The 21,801-nt window shown below is 40.5% G+C and overlaps 1 protein-coding gene across 1 annotated transcript in view; it reads left to right on the plus strand.

The window, feature by feature from the left end:
* The first annotated feature begins 2,100 nt into the window (after window positions 1-2,100).
* The window catches only part of LOC309552567 (uncharacterized protein), a 113,776-nt gene continuing 94,075 nt past the window's right edge, over window positions 2,101-21,801 (plus strand). The window contains exons 1-3 of the mRNA XM_082253517.1: window positions 2,101-2,231; window positions 5,143-5,268; window positions 7,902-7,997. Of these exons, the coding sequence (XP_082109643.1) occupies window positions 2,214-2,231; window positions 5,143-5,268; window positions 7,902-7,997 (240 nt within the window). The 5' untranslated portion in view covers window positions 2,101-2,213. The remainder of the gene's footprint in view (window positions 2,232-5,142; window positions 5,269-7,901; window positions 7,998-21,801) is intronic.

A 21,801-nucleotide genomic window follows, 5' to 3' on the forward strand; every position in this document is an offset into this window, starting at 1 on the left:
AAATACTTCTCTTGGGGGGTAAAAGATGTCATGTCAGATTCCCCTCAATTGCTGGTACCGTGACCAATAATAATTTATTATGCAGTCAAATGGTTCCTGCTGAAGGGAAAGAGCAGAGCTCAAACAGGATGATCCCTCCATCACTGGGTCCTCTACAGCCTATGGCCTCATTCACACTGTACATGGCATACATGAGTTTATATTTATTTATTACAGGTACCTATATAGCGCCATCAATGTACTCAGCACTTTGCACTGTATTGTATATTCAAATCAGTCAAGGAGCTTACAATCTAAGGTCCCTAACTCACATTCATACAAACACGTACTAGGGCCAATTTAGACAGGAGCCAATTAAAAACGAAGGATTTATAGAACATAAAAATTAATCTGCGTTTAGAGAATATAAATGTCTGTGTGAACAAGGTATATTAGATACTACATTTAAAAGCAGGAGTACTTTTTGGTTTGCTTATACTTCCCAGAGACCTTCTTTTACCACACACTAAAGCTGGGTACACACTGTAGCAAAACAGGAAGAAAATTTCAGTATAAGGAACAATCGGTCGATCATCTGATTGTTAGTATAGTGCTTTTGACAGCCGATTCCAACTGTTCAGACGAAAAAAACGAAGGTGCAAGCTAGAAAATTTTTATCGTATTTGAACACAATGTCTGATTTTTGCTTAATTTGTACTGTAATCGTACGAGAATAATTGAAAAGAGAACAATGCGCATGATCAGAAGCAAAGAACGACTCAGAAGAAGGTGACAACAAACATAATCGTACACAGGAAAAAAACGTTTGTTTTTTCAATTCGTGAATTTTCGTGCAAGTTATTACCATCATCAGCTACATCATGATAGACAACTTCGTGGAAAATCAAATGACCTTACGTCCAATTTTCTCATAGTGTGTACCCCACTTAAGACTGTCCATTTTATTATGCAGGCTGGTCCCTGCTCTGCGCTGGCAGTGGGGCCAGTGCCTTGCCTTACAATGCTCAGCACTGTCTATCTTTTTTTTTTTTTTTTTTACTTTATTGTTAATTTATCACTATGCACTGTGCTCTTACCTTGATTGGCATTAATCAGGTGCAGAAAAAGCCAGTCACTGCATCTAGTGTGAAACAAACCAAATACAGCAGGTTAATGTAAATGTGGGCAAAAACTGCTTTGAACAACATTTTAATCAACACAAAAACATAATATAGTGCTTTACTTACAAAGAAGTATTTTGTTCTTGTTCTAATAGACCAACAAATGACTGCAGCGCCATAACTCCCCCCGTCCCTATCCTCTACAATTCAGCAGACCAATCGAATTATGATTAGAAGCAATTTACACTGCCTGGCCAAAAAAAAAAATCTCCACCAAAAAAAAAGGTCACACACTCTAATATTTTGTTGGCTTTGATTATGGCACGCATTCGCTGTGGCATTGTTTCCACAAGCTTCTGCAATGTCACAAAATGTATTTCCCTCCAGTGTTGCATTAATCTTTCACCAAAATCTTGTATTGATGATGAAAGAGTCAGACCACTGTGCAAAGCCTTCTCCAGCACATCCCAAAGATTCTCATTGGGGTTAAGTTCTGGACTCTGTGGTGGCCAATCCATGTGTGAAAATTGGGCCTCATGCTCCCTTTCACAATTTGAGCCTGATGAATCCTGGCATTGTCATCTTGGAATATGCCCATGCCATCAGGGAAGAAAAAAATCCATTGATGGAATAACCTGGTCATTCAGTATATTCAACTGACCTCATTCTTTGGGCACATGCAGTAACTATCCATTATTTTAGTTACTGCATGATTAGTTTATTTAGTTGCTTACTTAATTCCAGGTGGCGACTTTTTTTTTTTTTTTGGCCAGGCAGTGTATAATGATCAATAAGGTTAAACTGTAAGACTCTGTATAGTGTGAGTATCAGGATGATGAAAGGGGATTCAGCATGTAAACAGATCCACCAATGAATAATTCAGCCGTACAATAAGGAAACTGATAGAAAGGATGTGGAGACAAAGATAGAGACAGAGTTGGACAGACACCAGGAGAAAGTAAGCTAGAAACAAAGAGACGTAAGCTATAGGAAGAATTACACCAAGGAACAAATGAAATGGAAGAAGCAGAGTGTCTGTGACAGCACATATCGCAATGTCACACTAACTGCAAATGTGGAAAAACACTTCAATACGCAACCAAGATACAAAACATGCAGTGCCTTCAACAGGTAAGTACATGGCTATAATTGTATATTAGTTACATTACACCAATACCTTAAAGTATCTAATGTCTAGTTTTATATATGGGAAATGTTTTTTTGTAATATGTTTACTATTGTATCTTCTACATATATACCATACACACCAGACACAAACACTTTAACATATTATGAGAGCAACAAAAAGCAAAATGACTCCAACACTACATTATCACCACTATAGTGACTCAATGTTATTGACTCTAGTCCACTAGATTACTCCTATGCTAGGTACACATGGACCAAAACTCAGCCAGCTCAGCAAAGACCGTCCGAATTTCTATCTGTCTGTAGCCTTCCCTGTTATACTGAAACCGATCTGCTGAAAAGTGTGGCTCTATCACTGGTTTGCAGCCACTTGAATGAAAAGCTGATCAGTACATTCTGACAGCAGGGAATCCCCACTGTCAGAATACAGTGTCGTGGCAGGGGGGATTCCTGCATCCACATCACTTGTACACAGTGGGGGAGATTTTAGAAACTGGTGCACTCAGAATCTGGTGTAGCTGTGCATGGTAGCCAATCAGCTTCTAACTTAAGTTTCTTCAGGTAAGCTTTGACCAGTGTTGGGGGTAGTTACTCAAATACTCAAAAAATGTAACTAGTTACTAGTTACTAGTTACTTCTGTAAATTGTAATGAGATTACTTTACTAGTTACTGCATTTGAAAAGTAACTTCACTACTTATTACTTTACTTTCCTCTTTCATAATTGACCGTGTAGAAGAAGATACATGACACTCTTTCTGCATAGAGTTTATTGTATAAACACAGGCTTTGGGAAACATGAGAACAAAACCTGAAAAAACAGAATAAAACATAAAGTGCAACAAAAAGTGATAAACTTCATCCCTCTCTATTCTTCGAAATAACAATTGTATCGCACGGCTTGCGTAACGCAGGAAAGCGTGTTCCTATAGCCTAGTAAAGTAGTGTAGTTACTTCCTATAGCCTAGTAAAGTAGTGTAGTTACCAATATTAGTATTGTAACTAGTTACTTTACTTAGTTACCAAAAAAAGTAATGTAGTTACTGTAATCAGTTACTTTGTAACTAGTTACCCCCAACACTGGCTTTGACAATAAAACCTGATTGGTTTCTATGTAGAGCTAGACCAGATTTTGCACCATGCAGTTTTAGTAAAATACCCCAGGTGTTTACCCAAATTTATACAGTATTTGTTTTTAAATCCTAAGAAAATGTGTTTTTTTTTATTTAAATTTTGCATTGTGTCTAACTATGTCAATCTAACATATTACCTAAATTTACTAAAAAAGAAGCATTTTTTGTGCAATAAATTAAAACTGATAAAAAGATCAGGGAAAAACTTACAGTAACAGTTTATTAACAGTTGAAACAGGACATCAGAGCTAGTTGGTATCTGTGACTGTAACCTGTATTTTACTGAGAAAATATGGAGGCTGCCATTGCTGACCTATAGTGATGAGCAAACTGAGCAAAGTTTGGTTAGCTGGATATTTGCTAAACAGTTGAATATCTCCGAACACAGCACCCCAACCCCACTGAAGTCTTTGGGGGTGAATCCTGTAATACATGTTTTTATTTGTATTTTATTGGCCTTTTATTGGACTTTTTTCAAGATCAACTTGCAAGCTTTTGGTAAAAACAGGGCACTGTCATAAGAGACATATATCAATGGGTTTTTTTTTTTTTAATCCCCACTTAGCAGGCAGCAGGATTTTTGTTAAACATTCAAGGACAATATTAAAATATACAATCCCATCTTTAAATGTTATTTGGCTTGGGGAATGCCTTAAAGTGGATGTAAACCCTCACATATACCCAGTGAAGTGAATAGCCTCAGATGATACACAGAGATGAGACAAATCTCCCTACATAAATTTTACATGTATTTCTGCTGTCTTCAGCTTTCTAGACTCTTTAGAAAGTGAACGTCCTGTTAGAAATGCTTTTCCTGTTTTTAAGCAGTGGGAGGGGAATCTGGGCATACACTGTATGAGAGCTGATTGGAGGAAAGGCACATACCACCCCTCCACATAGGCAGAGGAAAGAAGAAACGTGCAGAGCTGTCCTGTGAATAGACAAGCTCTCTGCCTATCTGTCTCTAAGTTACCTCCCCGACACCAATTTCCAGCTATCTATGTGTCGGAGAACTTGTCAGAAGTTATGCTGATAACAGAAGAATGGGGCAGCAGAAAGACACAGTAATTATGGCTTTGGAGAGAGACAAGTAAACACCACAGATATATCTGCTCAGATCAGATTTCACGAATGGGGTTTACATCCATTTTAAATCTGCATGTAAAGTGGTGCACCTGTACAATGTTCCTCTCCAAAAGTGACATTTAGAAGAAAAAAAAACATTTGCCAGTAAATTACATTTCCCGAATGCCTTTGTTTTGTTTATAAAAAAAATTGCATACCAGACTCTTATTCTGAACCATACCAGGCCACACGCCCTTAACAGGGGAAGAGTGCCTTGCCAGTGGGCCCCCCTCCAGCAAGGCATCTTGTCCCCCTGTTGATGGGGACAAGGGTCTCACCCTCACATCCCTGGCCCAGTGGATGTGGGGGTGTGAAGAAAGGGAACGGATCAGAATCTCGAAACACTGTTTTGAATAAAGGTCTCCTAGTACCCCTGTTACTCTTTCAGCAAAAAAAATGTAAATAAATACATAGACACTGTTGAAATGATTTTTTTTTAATTAAGCCCCCCCACCCTAAAAATAAAATGCCCCGTGGTGAGAATCCATCCTCACTCGCATCACCCAGCAGGATACTTCTTATTGGTCAATAAGTCCACTCAGAGAAGCTATATAAAAAAAGCTATGCATATGTAAATATACTGTAAAATAATCCTTTTTGCACAGGGATATTCATTGTATGTGTCTTTAAACAAAGGATCTCATGGATTCACCAGCACAACCAGCATGTTGCCGAGTTTCTTTGACAGAGATCTGCTCCCTATACCAAAGGCTTTTCCAGACTCCTGCTGACATCAATTCTGTCCAGGCTGCTGTTGATCAGGTACAATGTTTGAAGATCACCTTAAAGTGCCTCTAAACCCCCCCCCCCCCCCAAAAAAAAAAAAAAACTGGGCATATTCCAGCTTACCAGCCCTTGGATGAGGTGCATGCATTTATTTTCTTTTTTTTAGGCATTTTTCCTTCATTATTACATTGTAATCCTTTAAATAACACACTTCCTGTCCTAGGGTGGCTACATTTATTCCTCCGGTGTATCCACTCAGTTTGGATTCAAAAGTGTCTGCCTATGGTAATCTCCATTACATTAGGGCTGATTGGATTAGTAGTTTAAACAGGAAAGAAAAGTTTGTTTATGCTTTCCGTTAAGAGCACTGGAAGTGACAAGGACACTGCATTTCTGGCAGCTAATACATCGAATGCAGCTAATACATCTAAGGACTGATAGGTTGCAATATGTTACATTTTTATTTTGGGGTTTAGTTATCCTTTAGTGCCCAGTCACACCAGAAAGTGCAAATGTTTGTTGTGCGTATATACTCACTTGCTGTACATTTACATGCAATTGTAGTGCGTTTTTCTAAACGTTAGTCTGCTTGCATTTCCTTTGAGGTCACTTCCTTCTTCTTTTGGCTTTTATGTGCACTGCATTGCGGTGTGTTGCCTGTTAAAAATCATACAATACAAATATCAATAGTTGAGTAGTATTACATCAATATTTAGGTACAAATGACCAATTGCCTCCATCAAGATCCTTCTTCTCAACTATCTATGTACACCTTTGATTTACATTCATATTGTGAATGAAACAACTGTACACATTTCAAGGAATACAACAAGGTACATAGACAAGGAAAGGCAATAGTAACATTGCATTATATGCCCATTGACAACAACAAGAAGGACTGACCCTTCATCTCTTTTCCTGACCTTTACTCCAAGCTTCCATTCCATTATAAGACTAAAGCTGCCATTTTTCTCTGCCAACACATGTGTTCGATGCTAATTGGTTAGAGGGAGAACTAGAGGAAAGAGCCCAGTCCACAACTCTTCCCTATACTTTCCTCCTCTACAGTTCCCATATGCCACTCTGGTCATTGGATGACTGGAGTAGCAATACTGATACAGTTACTACAGTCAGCCAATTGGTGACCTGGAGACCCAATAATCTATCATATTTGATGGACCCTTTGGCTGAAATCTGGAAACTTGCTACCTATGATTATCACTTTAAGTAGAGATGTCAATACTACATACTGTAATTCTTTATAGAGCCTTAGATTCAAAACTGAACTCTGAGCACACAAACTTATATTTGTTTATATTCCTCAATAGCCACAAAGGATTTAAATCCACTCTGTGTGTACCAAATTTCTTTACAAACTTTACATTTCTTTTCTTTATATTATATTGTACATTTGGCAGTGACACAATCGCTATGCTGTACATCGCCTGTGCAGAGAGGTCAGAGCTGTGGCATGGGCCCAACACGCTCCACCTACCAGCAGAAAACTACAGGAGGGGGCGGAGACAAGACCAGTCACTCTGAACAAAGTGAGAGAGCAGCAGTGACTGGTCTTTATTACAGGAAGCTCCAGTAATTTCACACTGGATTACTGCACAGATCTGAAAGAAATACACAGAGCACACCAAGAATCAAGGATAAATACAGATGGCTTTTGTATTTAGACAATACTTGCTTATGAGTTCAGCTTTAATTTGTACTATGCCCTAATCACCTGGTGGCGGTTCCCCATCCGAGCTAGGTGATCACACGCACTTGGATTCTTTGGCTGTATAACCCGTTTGTACTTTGCGCAAAACAGCGCCTTTTTGGGGCTCTCCTTATAGCTACATATTGCAGATTCTATAAACTCAGGCGTTTTATGGCCCAGGCCGTAGGCTTAGCTGGGTCTAAACACCAGCGAGTTTTGTAACTAGTCTCTTTTTGCTCTACAATCCTCTGGTTTTTGGAATCCAACTGCACAATTGATCACCTTCCTCGTTAAACTCAATGTGGTGGGCCCTCTAATCCGGCCCATGTTACTACAAATCCTATGCAGAGTCATGATTAGCTCCTGATGAAGCTTTATACATAAATCGCAACATGTCGAGCATCGCAAACACCCACCAGTGTATATCCTAATATGTAGTAGGATTTTTTATTATATTATTTTTTGTTCTTGTGTCTATCATGATTTGTACATGTCAAATTCCGCATTGAAATATATGCATTCTTCATTGTAGATTTTAATCAAAATATTTTTCAATAAAATGTATTTTATGAAAATCGTGCTTGTAAAGTCCCTGCCTGGTTCACACACAATTTCTCTATGCTGGGAACTCAGTGTGCTCTCCTCCAATGATCAGACTTATCCTGACACCCCCCCCCCCCCCGCTGCACAGCCATTCACTGGGAAGCACAGTGTGCTGCAGCTTCTCTTCCCCCAGCTCCTATGCACCAGAGAACAGACAGAATGTGATCACTTATAAAAAGAGAAAAGGTATTTATACTGTTTTTTTTAATCTATACAAATATGTTTTGCCTTTCATTTCTATTTTTAACTGAATAGGTTGTTTTACAAGGTGATCGTTTACAATCACTTTAATGCTTTACTTTGACTTTTCTTGACTTGCTTTGCTACTAGTTCTTTACAATGTGGTCTCTCTCTACAGGTTTGTGGGGTAAGGCTGCACAGTGCTTTCTGCTGTTCCTCCAGGTTGCTGGATGTCCTGGTGGAAGTGGAAAGGCGGCGTTGGGTGAAGGAACAGGTGAGCAACTTGATATTGTAAATGTATTCACTAACCTGAAAAAAAAGGATGCAGATTATTTTATTTTTAACAATTTCATGGTCTTGTCTGGTTCTTATTTATATAATACCTGTTCTGTTTTTAGAAATATCTCATAGACATATTTCTTAAGAATGCTCTATACAAGCATTTATAAGATTGTAGGGGCGTGACCGGAAGGGGAACAAGGCAGACGTAGGAGACAAGAGCTCCGCCGATTCAACAACTGAATTCCGGAGCAATCCTCGGATTTAGCTGTTTTTTTCGGGGGCATCAATGCTTGCCTAGCACCCCCAACCCCTAAAGACTCTAACCAGGCAAAATTTTTTGAAATCAGACTACCTGAGGCGGATCGCCATTTGCGGCCTAGGCGGGACCAGAAGCCGGGGACTCGATTACAGCGGCATCCGGCCACGGGCTCACCTTCCGCGAGGTCCGGGATCGAGCATCCGAGGAAGGAGGTAGGCACCGCTGCCAAAACACCACCGCTACCGAGCCTCTACTTTGGGGGAGTCCCCCGAGCTGGGTGCTGGCTCCTGTCTCCACGGCCGCAACCGCCATCTTAGCCTAGGCCCGGAGCTGTCTTGCAGCATTCATATCCCCGCCAGTAGCCTGCACAACACTGCAGAGTGCCCCCAGCGGACCCACACGAGCTGGTCAGTCCCTCATCGACCAGTTAAAAGGTCAAACAGGAGAGCTCTGTGCCTGCGACCTAGTCACTGCCCGAGACTGCGGCCTTTCCTATAGAGGAGCACCCGAGAGTGCACACGAGGCCCAGTAAGGCTGAGGTACTAAGCCCTTCAAGCGACTTTCAGGCATCCCCCATTAATACTGCCACCCCTGCCCCACTCAGACACTCCAATTGTGACCCAGCAGTCCCTTAGGCCGCACTATCTGCCATTAGAGGAATCAGTGGGCACAGCACTGCTGCAGGCAGAGTGTTCTTATCCCACAAGCACAGCCTCACCTCCTATAAGAGACACTGGACATCTAATCCACGCTTTACCACAATCATACCCACCCCCTAAGCTGGACTGGTCCTTGTCACACTGTCTGATTGAGTCTCCAGAGTACTGCACAACTTTCCCAACATTATAGAAACCCTTTTATTGGCAGTACACTCTAATACTGTTAAGTGACATATGACTTTTCTATCTATATACAAGATGTGGGGGAGCGTGGTTGTGCGCACGAACGGAATGGCTGCCTGCTAGGGCCATTCCGCTGGCGGCCCTCCTGCTCCACAGCTATACAGCTTCATCCATAGCAAACCGCTCCTGAAATGGGCAAGCTCTCGAAGCCTGGACTACACCCAAAACAACTACGGTCTGGAAAATCAGAGGGTAGCAAGGTTATACCCGATCTGTTCAAGACTTTGGATGGCGAATTCCAAAATGGCGCAAATTCCGGCCCCAACAGGGGAAGAAGATGATCTAGAATCTCTGGCCGCATCAGAAGATCTGGGAGGTGAGTGTGCTAGACCGGACCGTACATTAACTTTCAACGACATAACTGCCATCGCAGCAGACATTAAGGGATCGTTTGCTGCAGCACTAATTGACCTTAAGACTGACATTATGGGCATTAAGGAACAAATGGCAGTAGGGGAGAAAGCTGGTAGGTCAAGAGACAGAGCTATACAACGGCTTGAGGAGGTGACTAACTCACACTCATCACATCTAATAATGATGAATCGTCAACTGGAAGACCTGGATAACAGGGGTAGACGAAATAACATTAGGGTGAGAGGAGTACCAGAAGAGGTTGATAATGATCGATTGAAACCCGCTTTATGCTCGATCTTCAACGGCCTCTTAAGCAGACCCGCAGAATCTCCAATTGATTTTGACAGAGCCCTTAGGCCTAAAGCACCAGATAATACCCCGCCTCGTGACATCATATGCTGTCTAAGCAGTCATCCTTTGAAAGAAGAGATTCTGAAACAGGCGCGCCAAAATGATCAGATCATTTTTAATGAGCAACCGATCCTCCTATTCCAGGATCTGTCCCCTATCACGCTAAAAAATAGAAGGGCACTGAAACCACTACTGGAAATTCTACAGGCAAAACATATACCGTACCGCTGGAAGTTTCCTTTTGCCCTGCAGGCCAGCTCAGGGGGCAGACAATATATGCTCAAAACCCCGGATGATTTGCCAGCCTTTTGTGACTCCTTACACCTTGAACCAATCTCCCTTCCAGATTGGTATGCTGAGTTTTTGCTCCCCCAAGATCCCATGGGCAACCAAAGAACCCCTAATCCCTCTCCAGCGCGAACCCCAGGCAGGAAAAGCGGAAAGAGACAAAAGTTTAGTGACCCTGGAAATCTATTCTCATCCCCACCAAGGACACCGAGAATAAGAGATCATAAATGGCTCTATTGAATGAACTTTGTCTACTTTTTCTGCCTGCATGGCCGCATTCTTGATAAATGATAAATGCAGGTGATCGACCGTGTCGTCCCATTCACACCCACATTGGAAGAAGATGACTTTTCCTTACCCCGAATTCAATCTGGAACCTAGAACTAGATGTCTATACTTAAAACTATGACTTCAACTGTTTAGGAGTAATGATCGGTGTGAAGTTGAGACACATTTACATTTAATCTTTTACCTTGATACTGTGGAGACCACATACCACTATTCTACTTTGACCCATGATGATTGGTCATTAAAAACAAGGTCATGATTACCATGGCGACGTGAACAAGAACACAGTTCTGGAAAACCTTTCTTAAGATACCATCGTTACTCCCTAATGCTAACGCTAATGTTATTTCTGTAGGTTAATTGACCATATTCATTTATCTAAACTGTAAGTAATGACTTCCATAGCTGATGACTGTTGGTGCGGTAGTACATGGATGCGCAACCAGGTAGCAGCAGTTATTATGTTATCGCAATGCAGTTAGAATTAACTTTGAATTAAGTCATTGGTCTTTAGGTACCACCCACGTGAATGTGTTGGACTTTGCAGTAAAGATGTATAGTGACATATATTCCTATGATCACCCTGGTTCATATACAATTGTTAATGATAAGTGTTCTCCACTTTTTCAATGCTATCTGATATTATAGTTTCCTTCTTCTAGTACAAGAACCCCTTTTGTTCTGCTCGCGTAGGCAAAGTGACAAATGATCTCTGACAGACATTTATATAGGGAAATGTCACTGCTTGATCTAATGTTGGGGAATCCATTGCTGGATACTGGATAAACGATCCATGTACCCATAGCATTGTCATAATGCATACGCGAGCATCTACAATGGAAGATTACCATTGTATTTATGTCAAGATGCGGACTCACAGGAGCTAAGCAGACAGGGGTACCGAAAAGTGAGTTTACTTTTTTCAGATACCGATCTTCTCAACGTAGGTACCCAAATCCCTGTTAACAAGCTGTAAGTATTTTAAAGGTATGCTTCCTGAAGTATACCGGTTTTCATTGTTTAATGTTATCCTTTTTCTATGGAGTAGAAGGGCCTCCTGGAATGACTGATTTATTCATAGAACTTGATACATCTGGGAAAATTAGTATTGTTCCATTTCCTGGTTTATTTTCCCTTTTGGATGAAGTGGTCATTTCTGAGGGTGCCAACCATTTTTCCCCCAGACAGAGGCTGGCAGACTGTTCACCTGTTCTTACAGTGTAACAGGAGCCATTTTATACTATTGTAGCCGCTGAAACTTTACCTTCCATCTGGACTAGTTAGTCACAGGTGGTCGTTGTTACCTATTTGGTGTCTTTTTTCTCGACTTTTCTCGAACTTCACTCTCTTCTCTTTTCTGTTTTCTCCCTTACCCCCATCCGACCCTCCTCCCCCTCTTTCCCTTCCTCTTAAACATTACAAGATGGCCTATTCACGGTTAGATAAAGTGCCCTTTATTATATCTCATAACGTAAATGGCCTTAACATCCCAGAAAAAAGAAGTCGCCTATTGTATGAGCTTAAAAAATCCAAAGCTCAAATACTTGCAGGAAACACACTTCCATAGTGCCAACATACCCAAATTAAGTACTAGATATTATCCTAAGATTTTTCATGCAACCAATTCTCAAGCCAAAACAAAAGGAGTGACAATCCTGCTCCATAAAAATTGCACATTTAAACTAGACGAACAGATATCAGATCCAGATGGTAGATATCTGCTCTTGATAGGAACCCTTAACGGAAATCCGATGACGTTGGCGAACGTCTACTTTCCGAATACAGCACACATCACATTCTGTAACTTGATTATAGATGAACTTAAAAAACATGCAAAGGGATGCATAATACTAGGGGGGGGGGATTTTAACATACCCATTACAAGACACATCCTCGGGTAAATCTTGTATCTCATACAAAATCATTAAAAAAATTAAAACACTCCTCAGATCCCTAACACTTATTGACACATGGAGAGCGCTTAACCCGACAGTAAAAGATTACACATTCTACTCAGCCCCACACAAAAGATACACTCGGATAGATCACATTTACATAACCCAAAGAGACCTTTTCAAACTGACCAATGCTGACATAGGCATTATTTCCTTTTCGGACCATGCATCGGTCTCCATTTCGCTTATAATAGACACACCAGCTAGAAGTGAGTTCACATGGAGATTGAATTCATCACTGTTAGTGAAAAAAAACATTCAAGATGACATTCAAAATACCATAACAAATTATTTCAAAGATAATGCTTCAGAGGATATCTCACCCCTATTGCTCTGGGAAGCACACAAGTGTGTGGTCAGAGGTGAGCTCATTAGGCATGGGGCAATATGTAAAAAGGAGAGGGACAAACTCACGGAAACCCTGATAAAGAAAATCTCTGAACTTGAAGGGCAACACAAATTCAGCACTTCGCAAAAATAGAGCAAGAACTAGCAACAAAAAGAAAGGCTTTGAATGATCTCCTACAATTTAAGATCAAAAGGTCACTGTTCCTCAAAAAGTCAATCTATTATGAACAGGGGGATAAGGGAGGTAAACTATTAGCTAGGGCCTTGAAGGAAACCCAACTTGACAACAATATCCATTGCATCAAAGGCAAAGATGGTGAATTGATAAGAGACCCACACAAAATAGCAGACAACTTTGGATCTTTCTATTCCAAATTATATCCTATTCCACCGCAGAAAAACCCGAGGGGTTACACGGATCCCGTGACGAGCTAATCCGGGATTACCTGGTCAACAGTGGGTTACCAGTCTTGCCGAAAGATGCATTGGATGAACTAGAAAAGATGATTTCAGTAGAAGAAACGAAGAATGCAATAAAAGAATTGAAAACGGGGAAGAGTCCGGGCCCAGACGGCTTCACATCCCAGTACTATAAAATATATATAGATTCAATAGCGCCTCATCTCACAAACGCATTAAATTCCATGCTTGGAAAACATGTCCCATCCAGAGATTTTTTGATGGCACACATCTCAGTCATCCCCAAACCCGACAAAGTCCCTACTATCTGTGCAAGCTATAGGCCAATTTCGCTCCTAAATTTAGACTTAAAGATTTTGACTAAAATAATGGCAACTAGACTAGGTACCCTGCTACATCATATCATAGGGCCAGAACAGGTGGGATTTATGCAGGGAAAGGAGGCCAAAGATAGTGTCATAAAAGCGATAAACTTAATTCATGGAGTACGAGACACTGCTGTCGAGGGCCTTCTGCTCTCCACAGATGCGGAGAAGGCCTTCGACAGGGTGGCGTGGGATTTTATAATGCACACATGTAAGCATATTGGAATGGGACCGAATATGATGAGTTGGCTTCAAATTTTGTATTCAAACCCCACAGCAAGGGTCAAGGTTAATAACAGCCTGTCTTCTCCATTCCCACTGAGAAATGGTACCAGACAAGGTTGTCCCTTGTCACCGCTTTTGTTTATTCTGACCCTTGAACCCCTAATCCGCACCATAAACCTTTCTCCAGACATTCATGGCTTCCAAAGAGGAACTAGAGAGTTTAAGCTCTCAGCTTACGCAGATGACCTACTATTCTTCATATCCCAACCGCACATCTCTATCCCAAATTTAAATAACCAATTCAACAAATATAGATATCTATCTAATTTTAAAATTAATCACAGTAAGTCCGAAGCCCTTAACCTAACCCTCTCTAATGATCTCCTCAAACTAACGAAAGCAAATTGCCCATATAGATGGGAACCCAAGGCATTGAAATACCTAGGCATCAAACTTACGAAACAGATAGATGACTTATACGAAGCAAATTTTATACCCATACTGAAACAAATAGCAGGGGACCTTAAAAAATGGAATGTGAAGACATTTTCTTGGTTTTGCAGGGCGTCCATCATAAAAATGACGGTACTGCCGAGGTTGCTTTACCTCTTCCACACGCTCCCAGTCAAGATACCCACACTTTTTTTCCGTAAATTAACGGCCTTACAAAGAACTTTTGTTTGGGCAAATAGAAAACCACGAATTAAACTTAGCTATTTACAAATGCCTAAACTGAATGGTGGTATGGCGTTGCCAAACTTCCAAAAGTATTATCAAGCAACGCACCTGACAAGGGTCCTAGACTGGCATTGCCATTCTAACAGCAAAGACTGGGTGGGTGTGGAAGTTGGATGGAGCTCTATACCTTCACACCACCTCTTGTGGACAGACCACACAGACATCAAGAAACACCCGCTCATAAGTAATACCCTTAACATTTTCAAAAATGTAGCATTGGCACAAAAGATCTCCTCCTTCCCAAGTCCACGTGTACCACTTCACAAAAACCCAGACTTTTTGCTTGGTATTGAGAATAACTCTTTTCTTCTAGAAAAGAATGGCCGTCTGCTCCCGATGATTGTTTCCGAAACAACACATTTAGGTCCTTTGACAATCTTAAACTGGATTGCTCGAGCGAAAACCCCCTAAAGTTCTGGTCCTACCTACAACTGCACGATTACATCTCACGCACTAAACGTAAAGAACTCCTTTATAGGCCACTGACAGGTTTTGAGGAGCAGTGCGTGAAAGGAGAGAGGGTTGAGGGTGCCACATCCCAATCGTACAAAAAGCTTATCACGGTGTCACCAGATTTTATTGACCCATATAAAGAAAAGTGGGAACAGGAACTAGGCTGTTTATTCACACCAGCTCAATGGGAGAAAGCCTGTTGTTTTTCTCATAAATGTTCTTTGAGCACGAAAATACAGGAGACATCCTATAAAATCAGAACCCAATGGTACCACACACCTGTTGTCCTTCACCGTTGGTCTGAACAAAACACTAGTACGTGTTGGCGATGTGGTTCATCTCAAGGCACATTCCTCCACATTTGGTGGGATTGTCCTGTCATAGAAAGCTTCTGGAAAGAAATTTCCAAATGGATACGACATATTACAGAAACTACGCTCAATCTAGACGCAGCATGTTGTCTACTACACATTAATCATTTTCCCTATAGAAAATACAAAAAATCATTGACAAGACATATGCTTAACGCTGCTAAATCCCTCATCCCAATACATTGGAATACAAAAGTGGCCCCCACAACAAAAGATTGGCTGGACAGAATTGGCTACATATATGAGATGGAGGAGACTCTGGCTATAAAACTGGAAAGAAATGATATTTTTCAAAAAATGTGGTCCCCCTGGAAAACATTCACGGTCTCATCAGAGTACAAAGACCTTATGGCAGCTCAATAAGACTCAAATAGGTCATTCACTCAAACTCAGGAACGTTGACAACTTTTACCCCACCCCTATCCCCCACCCCTTTACTTCCCTACCCCGTCCCACTCTTCTATTATCTCTACTTCTCACTCCTTTATATTTCTTTTCATCTCTCATCTTTCTTTCTCTTCCTTTTTTCTCTGTTTTTCTTCATTATACAGACGAGCCACTTCACGTGACTCGTCTGTTGGACAATTTCACAACAGTAACTGACTTACATTCCTCTTTATGGACTATATGCTTATAAAATTTATACGTTTGGAAATCTATATGCAGGTCTATTTTCATTTATGCGTCTCACACCTTCTCTTTGAGAATGGATTGTGGATACCTTATATGAATGTTTCTTAGCCTTATTTGAATGTTACTGAACAAAATGTCTAAATTTGATATACACTTTACCATTGTAATGCATACTATTCATTGTTTGTTCATTTTCACGAATAAAAGTTTTATATTGAGAAAAAAAAAAAAAAAATTGTAAGTACAGAAGAAATTTGTGGAAAATCAGTCACAGGCTATAAGCAAATAAAAATCAATAAGCAAATTAATACACTTTTATTTTATATCTCCAGCATTGTATTTGCAATACAAACCACAGCTATCTTTAACAATCCAATATAAAATTACTTGAAAAATCGAATTTCATGTTGTGAGTTCTGCCTGTTTGCTGGTCATCTCTTTCCACAACTTCCTGGATTCCCTGCATGCTTAGCAGCGTTTCCTCTCCTACATATCCCATGGTACCTTGCAGTCTACAAGCAATGATTCCTGTACTGACTCCGCCTCCTGAAACTCCTCCTCTCATCACCTCTGTAGGTTTGAAGGCAGGCTCTGTGAAATGTGTGACACAGTAGTACCTAATCACAGGGCACAGTGAACATGTGTCACAGAATTCAAGGAAGGAAATGTGTGGGGATTGTCACAAAAAATCTCAAGATTGTTCAGATTAATAGGAATTGGGTAGAAAAAAAATTGACATACAATGTAGAAATGTATATACAGTATGAGTTCACAGTTTGGCTAGAAATATGCTGAAGCCCTGCTTCATCATCCTAAAGCTAATAATGTATTTTTATGTTTATTTATTTTTTGTTCTGTTAGAGAGCTTTCCCTTACTTCCTGTCCCTGAGATGCAACAGGAAGTAAGAGGAGATCTCCAAAGAATGAACGAAATGCTCTTCGTAACCAAATGTCACAGGAATATACTGTTTGTTCCAAATGTAACCTTTACACTGAAGTCTTGTTCTGATGACAACTGTAACATTTTGGATTTGCCATCACTTCCTATGGGATTGTACACCCCATTACCACCCATCATACCATAAGAACATACCTAAAATATAAAATAAACACACAGCAAGGATTGTGGAAAAGTTTAAGCTGCGGCCCCTTTATTGGGTTTCAAACACTTTAAATTATGAACTTTACCTCTTAATACCAAACAGAACCGCTGTTAACCGTTAACCTCCCTGGCGGTATGATTATGTCAGGAATTATGTACCAAAAGCGGTACAATTTTTTTCATGGAAATTCGGCGTTATGTATTATAGGCCTACAATTCTTAGTAATTACTGACTTAAACCTGACCAAAACAAGACTCTAGTAGACATCCCAGATGTGATAAATTTGAAACACAAACGCATGAATTATAATCTAATCAATAATATAATTTCATTATATAATATATAATATATATAATAAAATTATATTATTGATTAGATTATTATTACTGTATTTTCTGGCGTATAAGACTACTTTTGAACCTCAAAAAAATCCCCCAAAAATGGGGGGTCGTCTTATACACCGAGTATAATATCTCCAAGGTAACCTAAGTATAAGTATTACCCGTAGATGTAATCTCTCAAGACGCTGGCTCTGTGGGAATTGTGTAACGGTATACCGTATGTGCCGTAGCTTTGGCTACATACAGTATACCGCGCTGAGCCAATCAGGGAGAGCGATGTATTCTATTATTGACAGAGTAACATTAGCCCCGCCTCTCTGACTCTGCCAATCCGAGCAGGCTTTGCATTCAATATTAGAATACATCGCTCACTGTGATTGGCTCAGCGCGTAATACTGTATGTAGTCGAAGCTACGGTACATACGGTATACCGGTACAGGATTCCCACACAGCCATCGTCTTGAGATTACATCTACTGGTAATACTTATACTTAGGGTACCTTGGAGATATTATGAGAGATTACATGTATTACAGTACTTGGGGTACCTTGGAGATCTATGAGAGTATAATATCTCCAAGGTAACCTAAGTATAAGTATTACCGGTAGATGAAAATTAGGGGGGTCGTCTTATACGCCCAGTCGTCTTATACGCCGGAAAATACGGTATTATTTTTTTCCAAAAAGTGATTAGAATATAATTCATGCGTTATATATTATATATATATATATATATATATATATATATATATATATATATATATATGTGTGTGTGTATATATATATATATGTGTATATAGGTATATATATATATATACAGTGGGTACGGAAAGTATTCAGACCCCCTTAAATTTTTCACTCTTTGTTATATTGCAGCCATTTGCTAAAATCATTTAAGTTCATTCTTCTTCCTCATGAATGTACACATAGCACTCCATACTGACAGAAAAACACAGAATTGTTGACATTGTTGCAGATTTATTAAAAAAGAAAAACTGAAATATCACATGGTCCTAAGTATTCAGACCCTTTGCTCAGTATTTAGTAGAAGCCCCCTTTTGATCTAATACAGCCAGGAGTCTTTTTGGGAAAGATGCAACAAGTCTTTGACACCTGGATTTGGGGATCCTCTGCCATTCCTCCTTGCAGATCCTCTCCAGTTCTGTCAGGTTGGATGGTAAACGTTGATGGACAGCCATTTTTAGGTCTCTCCAGAGATGCTCAATTGGGTTTAAGTCAGGGCTCTGGCTGGGCCATTCAAGAACAGTCACGGAGTTGTTGTGAAGCCACTCCTTCGTTATTTTAGCTGTGTGCTTAGGGTCATTGTCTTGTTGGAAGGTAAACCTTCGGCCCAGTCTGAGGTCCAGAGCACTCTGGAGAAGGTTTTTGTCCAGGATATCCCTGTACTTGGCCGCATTCATCTTTCCCTCGATTGCAACCAGTCGTCCTGTCCCTGCAACTGAAAAACACTCCCACAGCATGATGCTGCCACCACCATGCTTCACTGTTGGGACTGTATTGGACAGGTGATGAGCAGTGCCTGGTTTTCTCCACACATACCGCTTAGAATTAAGGCCAAAAAGTTCTATTTTGGTCTCATCAGACCAGAGAATCTTATTTCTCACCATCTTGGAGTCCTTCAGGTGTTTTTTAGCAAACTCCATGCGGGCTTTCATGTGTCTTACACTGAGGAGAGGCTTCCGTCGGGCCACTCTGCCATAAAGCCCCGACTGGTGGAGGGCTGCAGTGATGGTGGACTTTCTACAACTTTCTCCCATCTCCTGACTGCATCTCTGGAGCTCAGCCACAGTGATCTTTGGGTTCTTCTTTACCTCTCTCACCAAGGCTCTTCTCCCCCGATAGCTCAGTTTGGCCGGACGGCCAGCTCTAGGAAGGGTTCTGGTCGTCCCAAACGTCTTCCATTTGAGGATTATGGAGGCCACTGTGCTCTAAGGAATCTTAAGTGCAGCAAAAAATCTTTTTGTAACCTTGGCCAGATCTGTGCCTTGCCACAATTCTGTCTCTGAGCTCTTCAGGCAGTTCCTTTGACCTCATGATTCTCATTTGCTCTGACATGCATTGTGATCTGGAAGGTCTTATATAGATAGGTGTGTGGCTTTCCTAATCAAGTCCAATCAGTATAATCAAACACAGCTGGACTCAAATGAAGGTGTAGAACCATCTCAAGGATGATCAGAAGAAATGGAAAGCACCTGAGTTAAATATATGAGTGTCACAGCAAAGGGTCTGAATACTTAGGACCATGTGATATTTCAGTTTTTCTTTTTTAATAAATCTGCAACAATGTCAACAATTCTGTGTTTTTCTGTTAATATGGGGAGCTGTGTGTACATTCATGAGGAAGAAGAATGAACTTAAATGATTTTAGCAAATGGCTGCAATATAACAAAGAGTGAAAAATTTAAGGGGGTCTGAATACTTTCCGTACCCACTGTATATGTAAAAGGATACACTCATTGGATAGACGTTTTCCGACAAAAGATTTGTCACCAATCCAGTGCTCAGCAGCTGAGGTAAATCTTCCTAGCAACAGCAGGCAGCTTGTCACCTCTATTAAAAGTAAAATGTATTCATAAAACAAATGGGTGTTAGGGGTGATAACCCCATGGGGCTATTTAATTCTTTTGTGGCTCTGACCTTCCAGAGACAGTGGTTACTAGGACAAATAAAGAAATTCAATCTCCCAAGCAGGGGCAGCAAGCAACGCAAACTAACAAGGGTGTTTCTAAACTTTCCACACTCTTTCCAAAAATGTTTTTGATATACATAGGCTTCAAATAATTTCCTTGTTGTATGCAGAGCTGGATCACCTGTAAATTGAACTAGGCAGGACCCTAGGACCTGGTAGGGTGCCTAAGAGGTCAATTTTTATTATATATTATCCATAATTGCCATTACTAGACCTGGTGGCGCTTCAGGGAGGTGGGGGAGGGGCCCTCCTGTCCACTCCTCTAATGAAACTGTTGGGAGCTGGCTGTCACTTTGACAGCCAGATTCAGCTTTGTGTGTCAGCAGTGCTAGCAATGGTTTCTGTATGAATAAAGCCAGCTATCATGTAATCTGCTGAACTCCAGTCAGATAATAAATGACTCCATCAAATACAGTAATTTGGTAACATTAAAATTCAATGTATTATAAATGCAACTACTGTAGTATGGGAATTTGTCTTGATATTATGAGCTTCTTCTGATCACCTGTTCAGCAGCACTCATGAGTTGTATAGTAAAGGCAATGTAATATAAAATGTGCTGTAGGTCCTTTTGGAATCCTAGATCTGGCCTATTTATAACATAGAAGCCACAGTATGGAATCTGTAGCAGGGTTCTCTCTGCATATCGGTTGAACTAGACAAACTTGTGTCTTTTTTCAATCAGACCAACTATGTAACGATATCAAAGCAGAGAGAGTTCTGTGATTGGAGGACAGCTGGTTATGTGACTATGGCTGGTCATATGACCAGTCTCTACTCCTGCCTTTTTTTCTTCATTTTATCGCACTCCACTGTGGTTTTGGGAGCATAATGCACATTATAAAGTACATAGGTGTGCTTTATTTATTTGCAAAGCTCTGTTTTTTTTTGTTGGCATTGTTTTAAGCAGTAGTAGGGCCGCAGTATAGCAATAATACTGCTTTTTAAAATGGCCCCTAGTTGCTTGCTTTAGGGGTGTGTTTATTTGTCTAGGTGGTCAATTCAGCCATGTAAAGGCAGCCTAATAAAATCAATGGCAGATGGCTACATGGATCTTCATGTGCTTCCTCGTATGTGCATCAATATGGGACTGATGCACAGCTCTGAACAGTGCATTGTCCCACATAGATGTACACATGGGATGTGTGTGAAGTTCAGTAAAGATCCCTGCAGCCATCAGCCTATCATTGATTTCAGTAGGATTTTAATAGGACCTGTGCCTTCCACATCCCTTTGCTTGGGTGTATGGATCTGATCACCCACCAAGATGAGCCTTCAATGTGTATGTCCAGCCAAAACGCTCCTTAGTTTTAGATAGCGTGGGAAATAAACAGAAACCATGTTGAGTTTTTAACCTTACTCTCTGTCCTCCTTTACCAGAAGAAAATGCTCTTAGTAGGAAAGTAGGAGGCTGGAACCCCTGTTATATGTTTATTTCTGTCTTTGCCCCTACTACAGATGATTTCATCACTTCCTGTCCAATGAAACCATTGTCAGCAGGACAGGAAGTAACGAAAATCTCTTTAACAGAGCCCAGGCAGCAGTATAATGTGGATATGGGTTCTAATCCTTCCTCACTCTATCCAAAACTAGAAATAGTTTTTTGCCTTGAAATACATTTTAATGGCACCTTTGCTGTAGCAATGTACACAATATATTGGATTTGTGCACTCCTATATACTGCAGCAGTCAC

Source organism: Pelophylax lessonae (genome assembly GCF_965119305.1).
Source record: "Pelophylax lessonae genome assembly, chromosome: 4".
NCBI classification, from domain to species: Eukaryota; Metazoa; Chordata; class Amphibia; order Anura; family Ranidae; genus Pelophylax; species Pelophylax lessonae.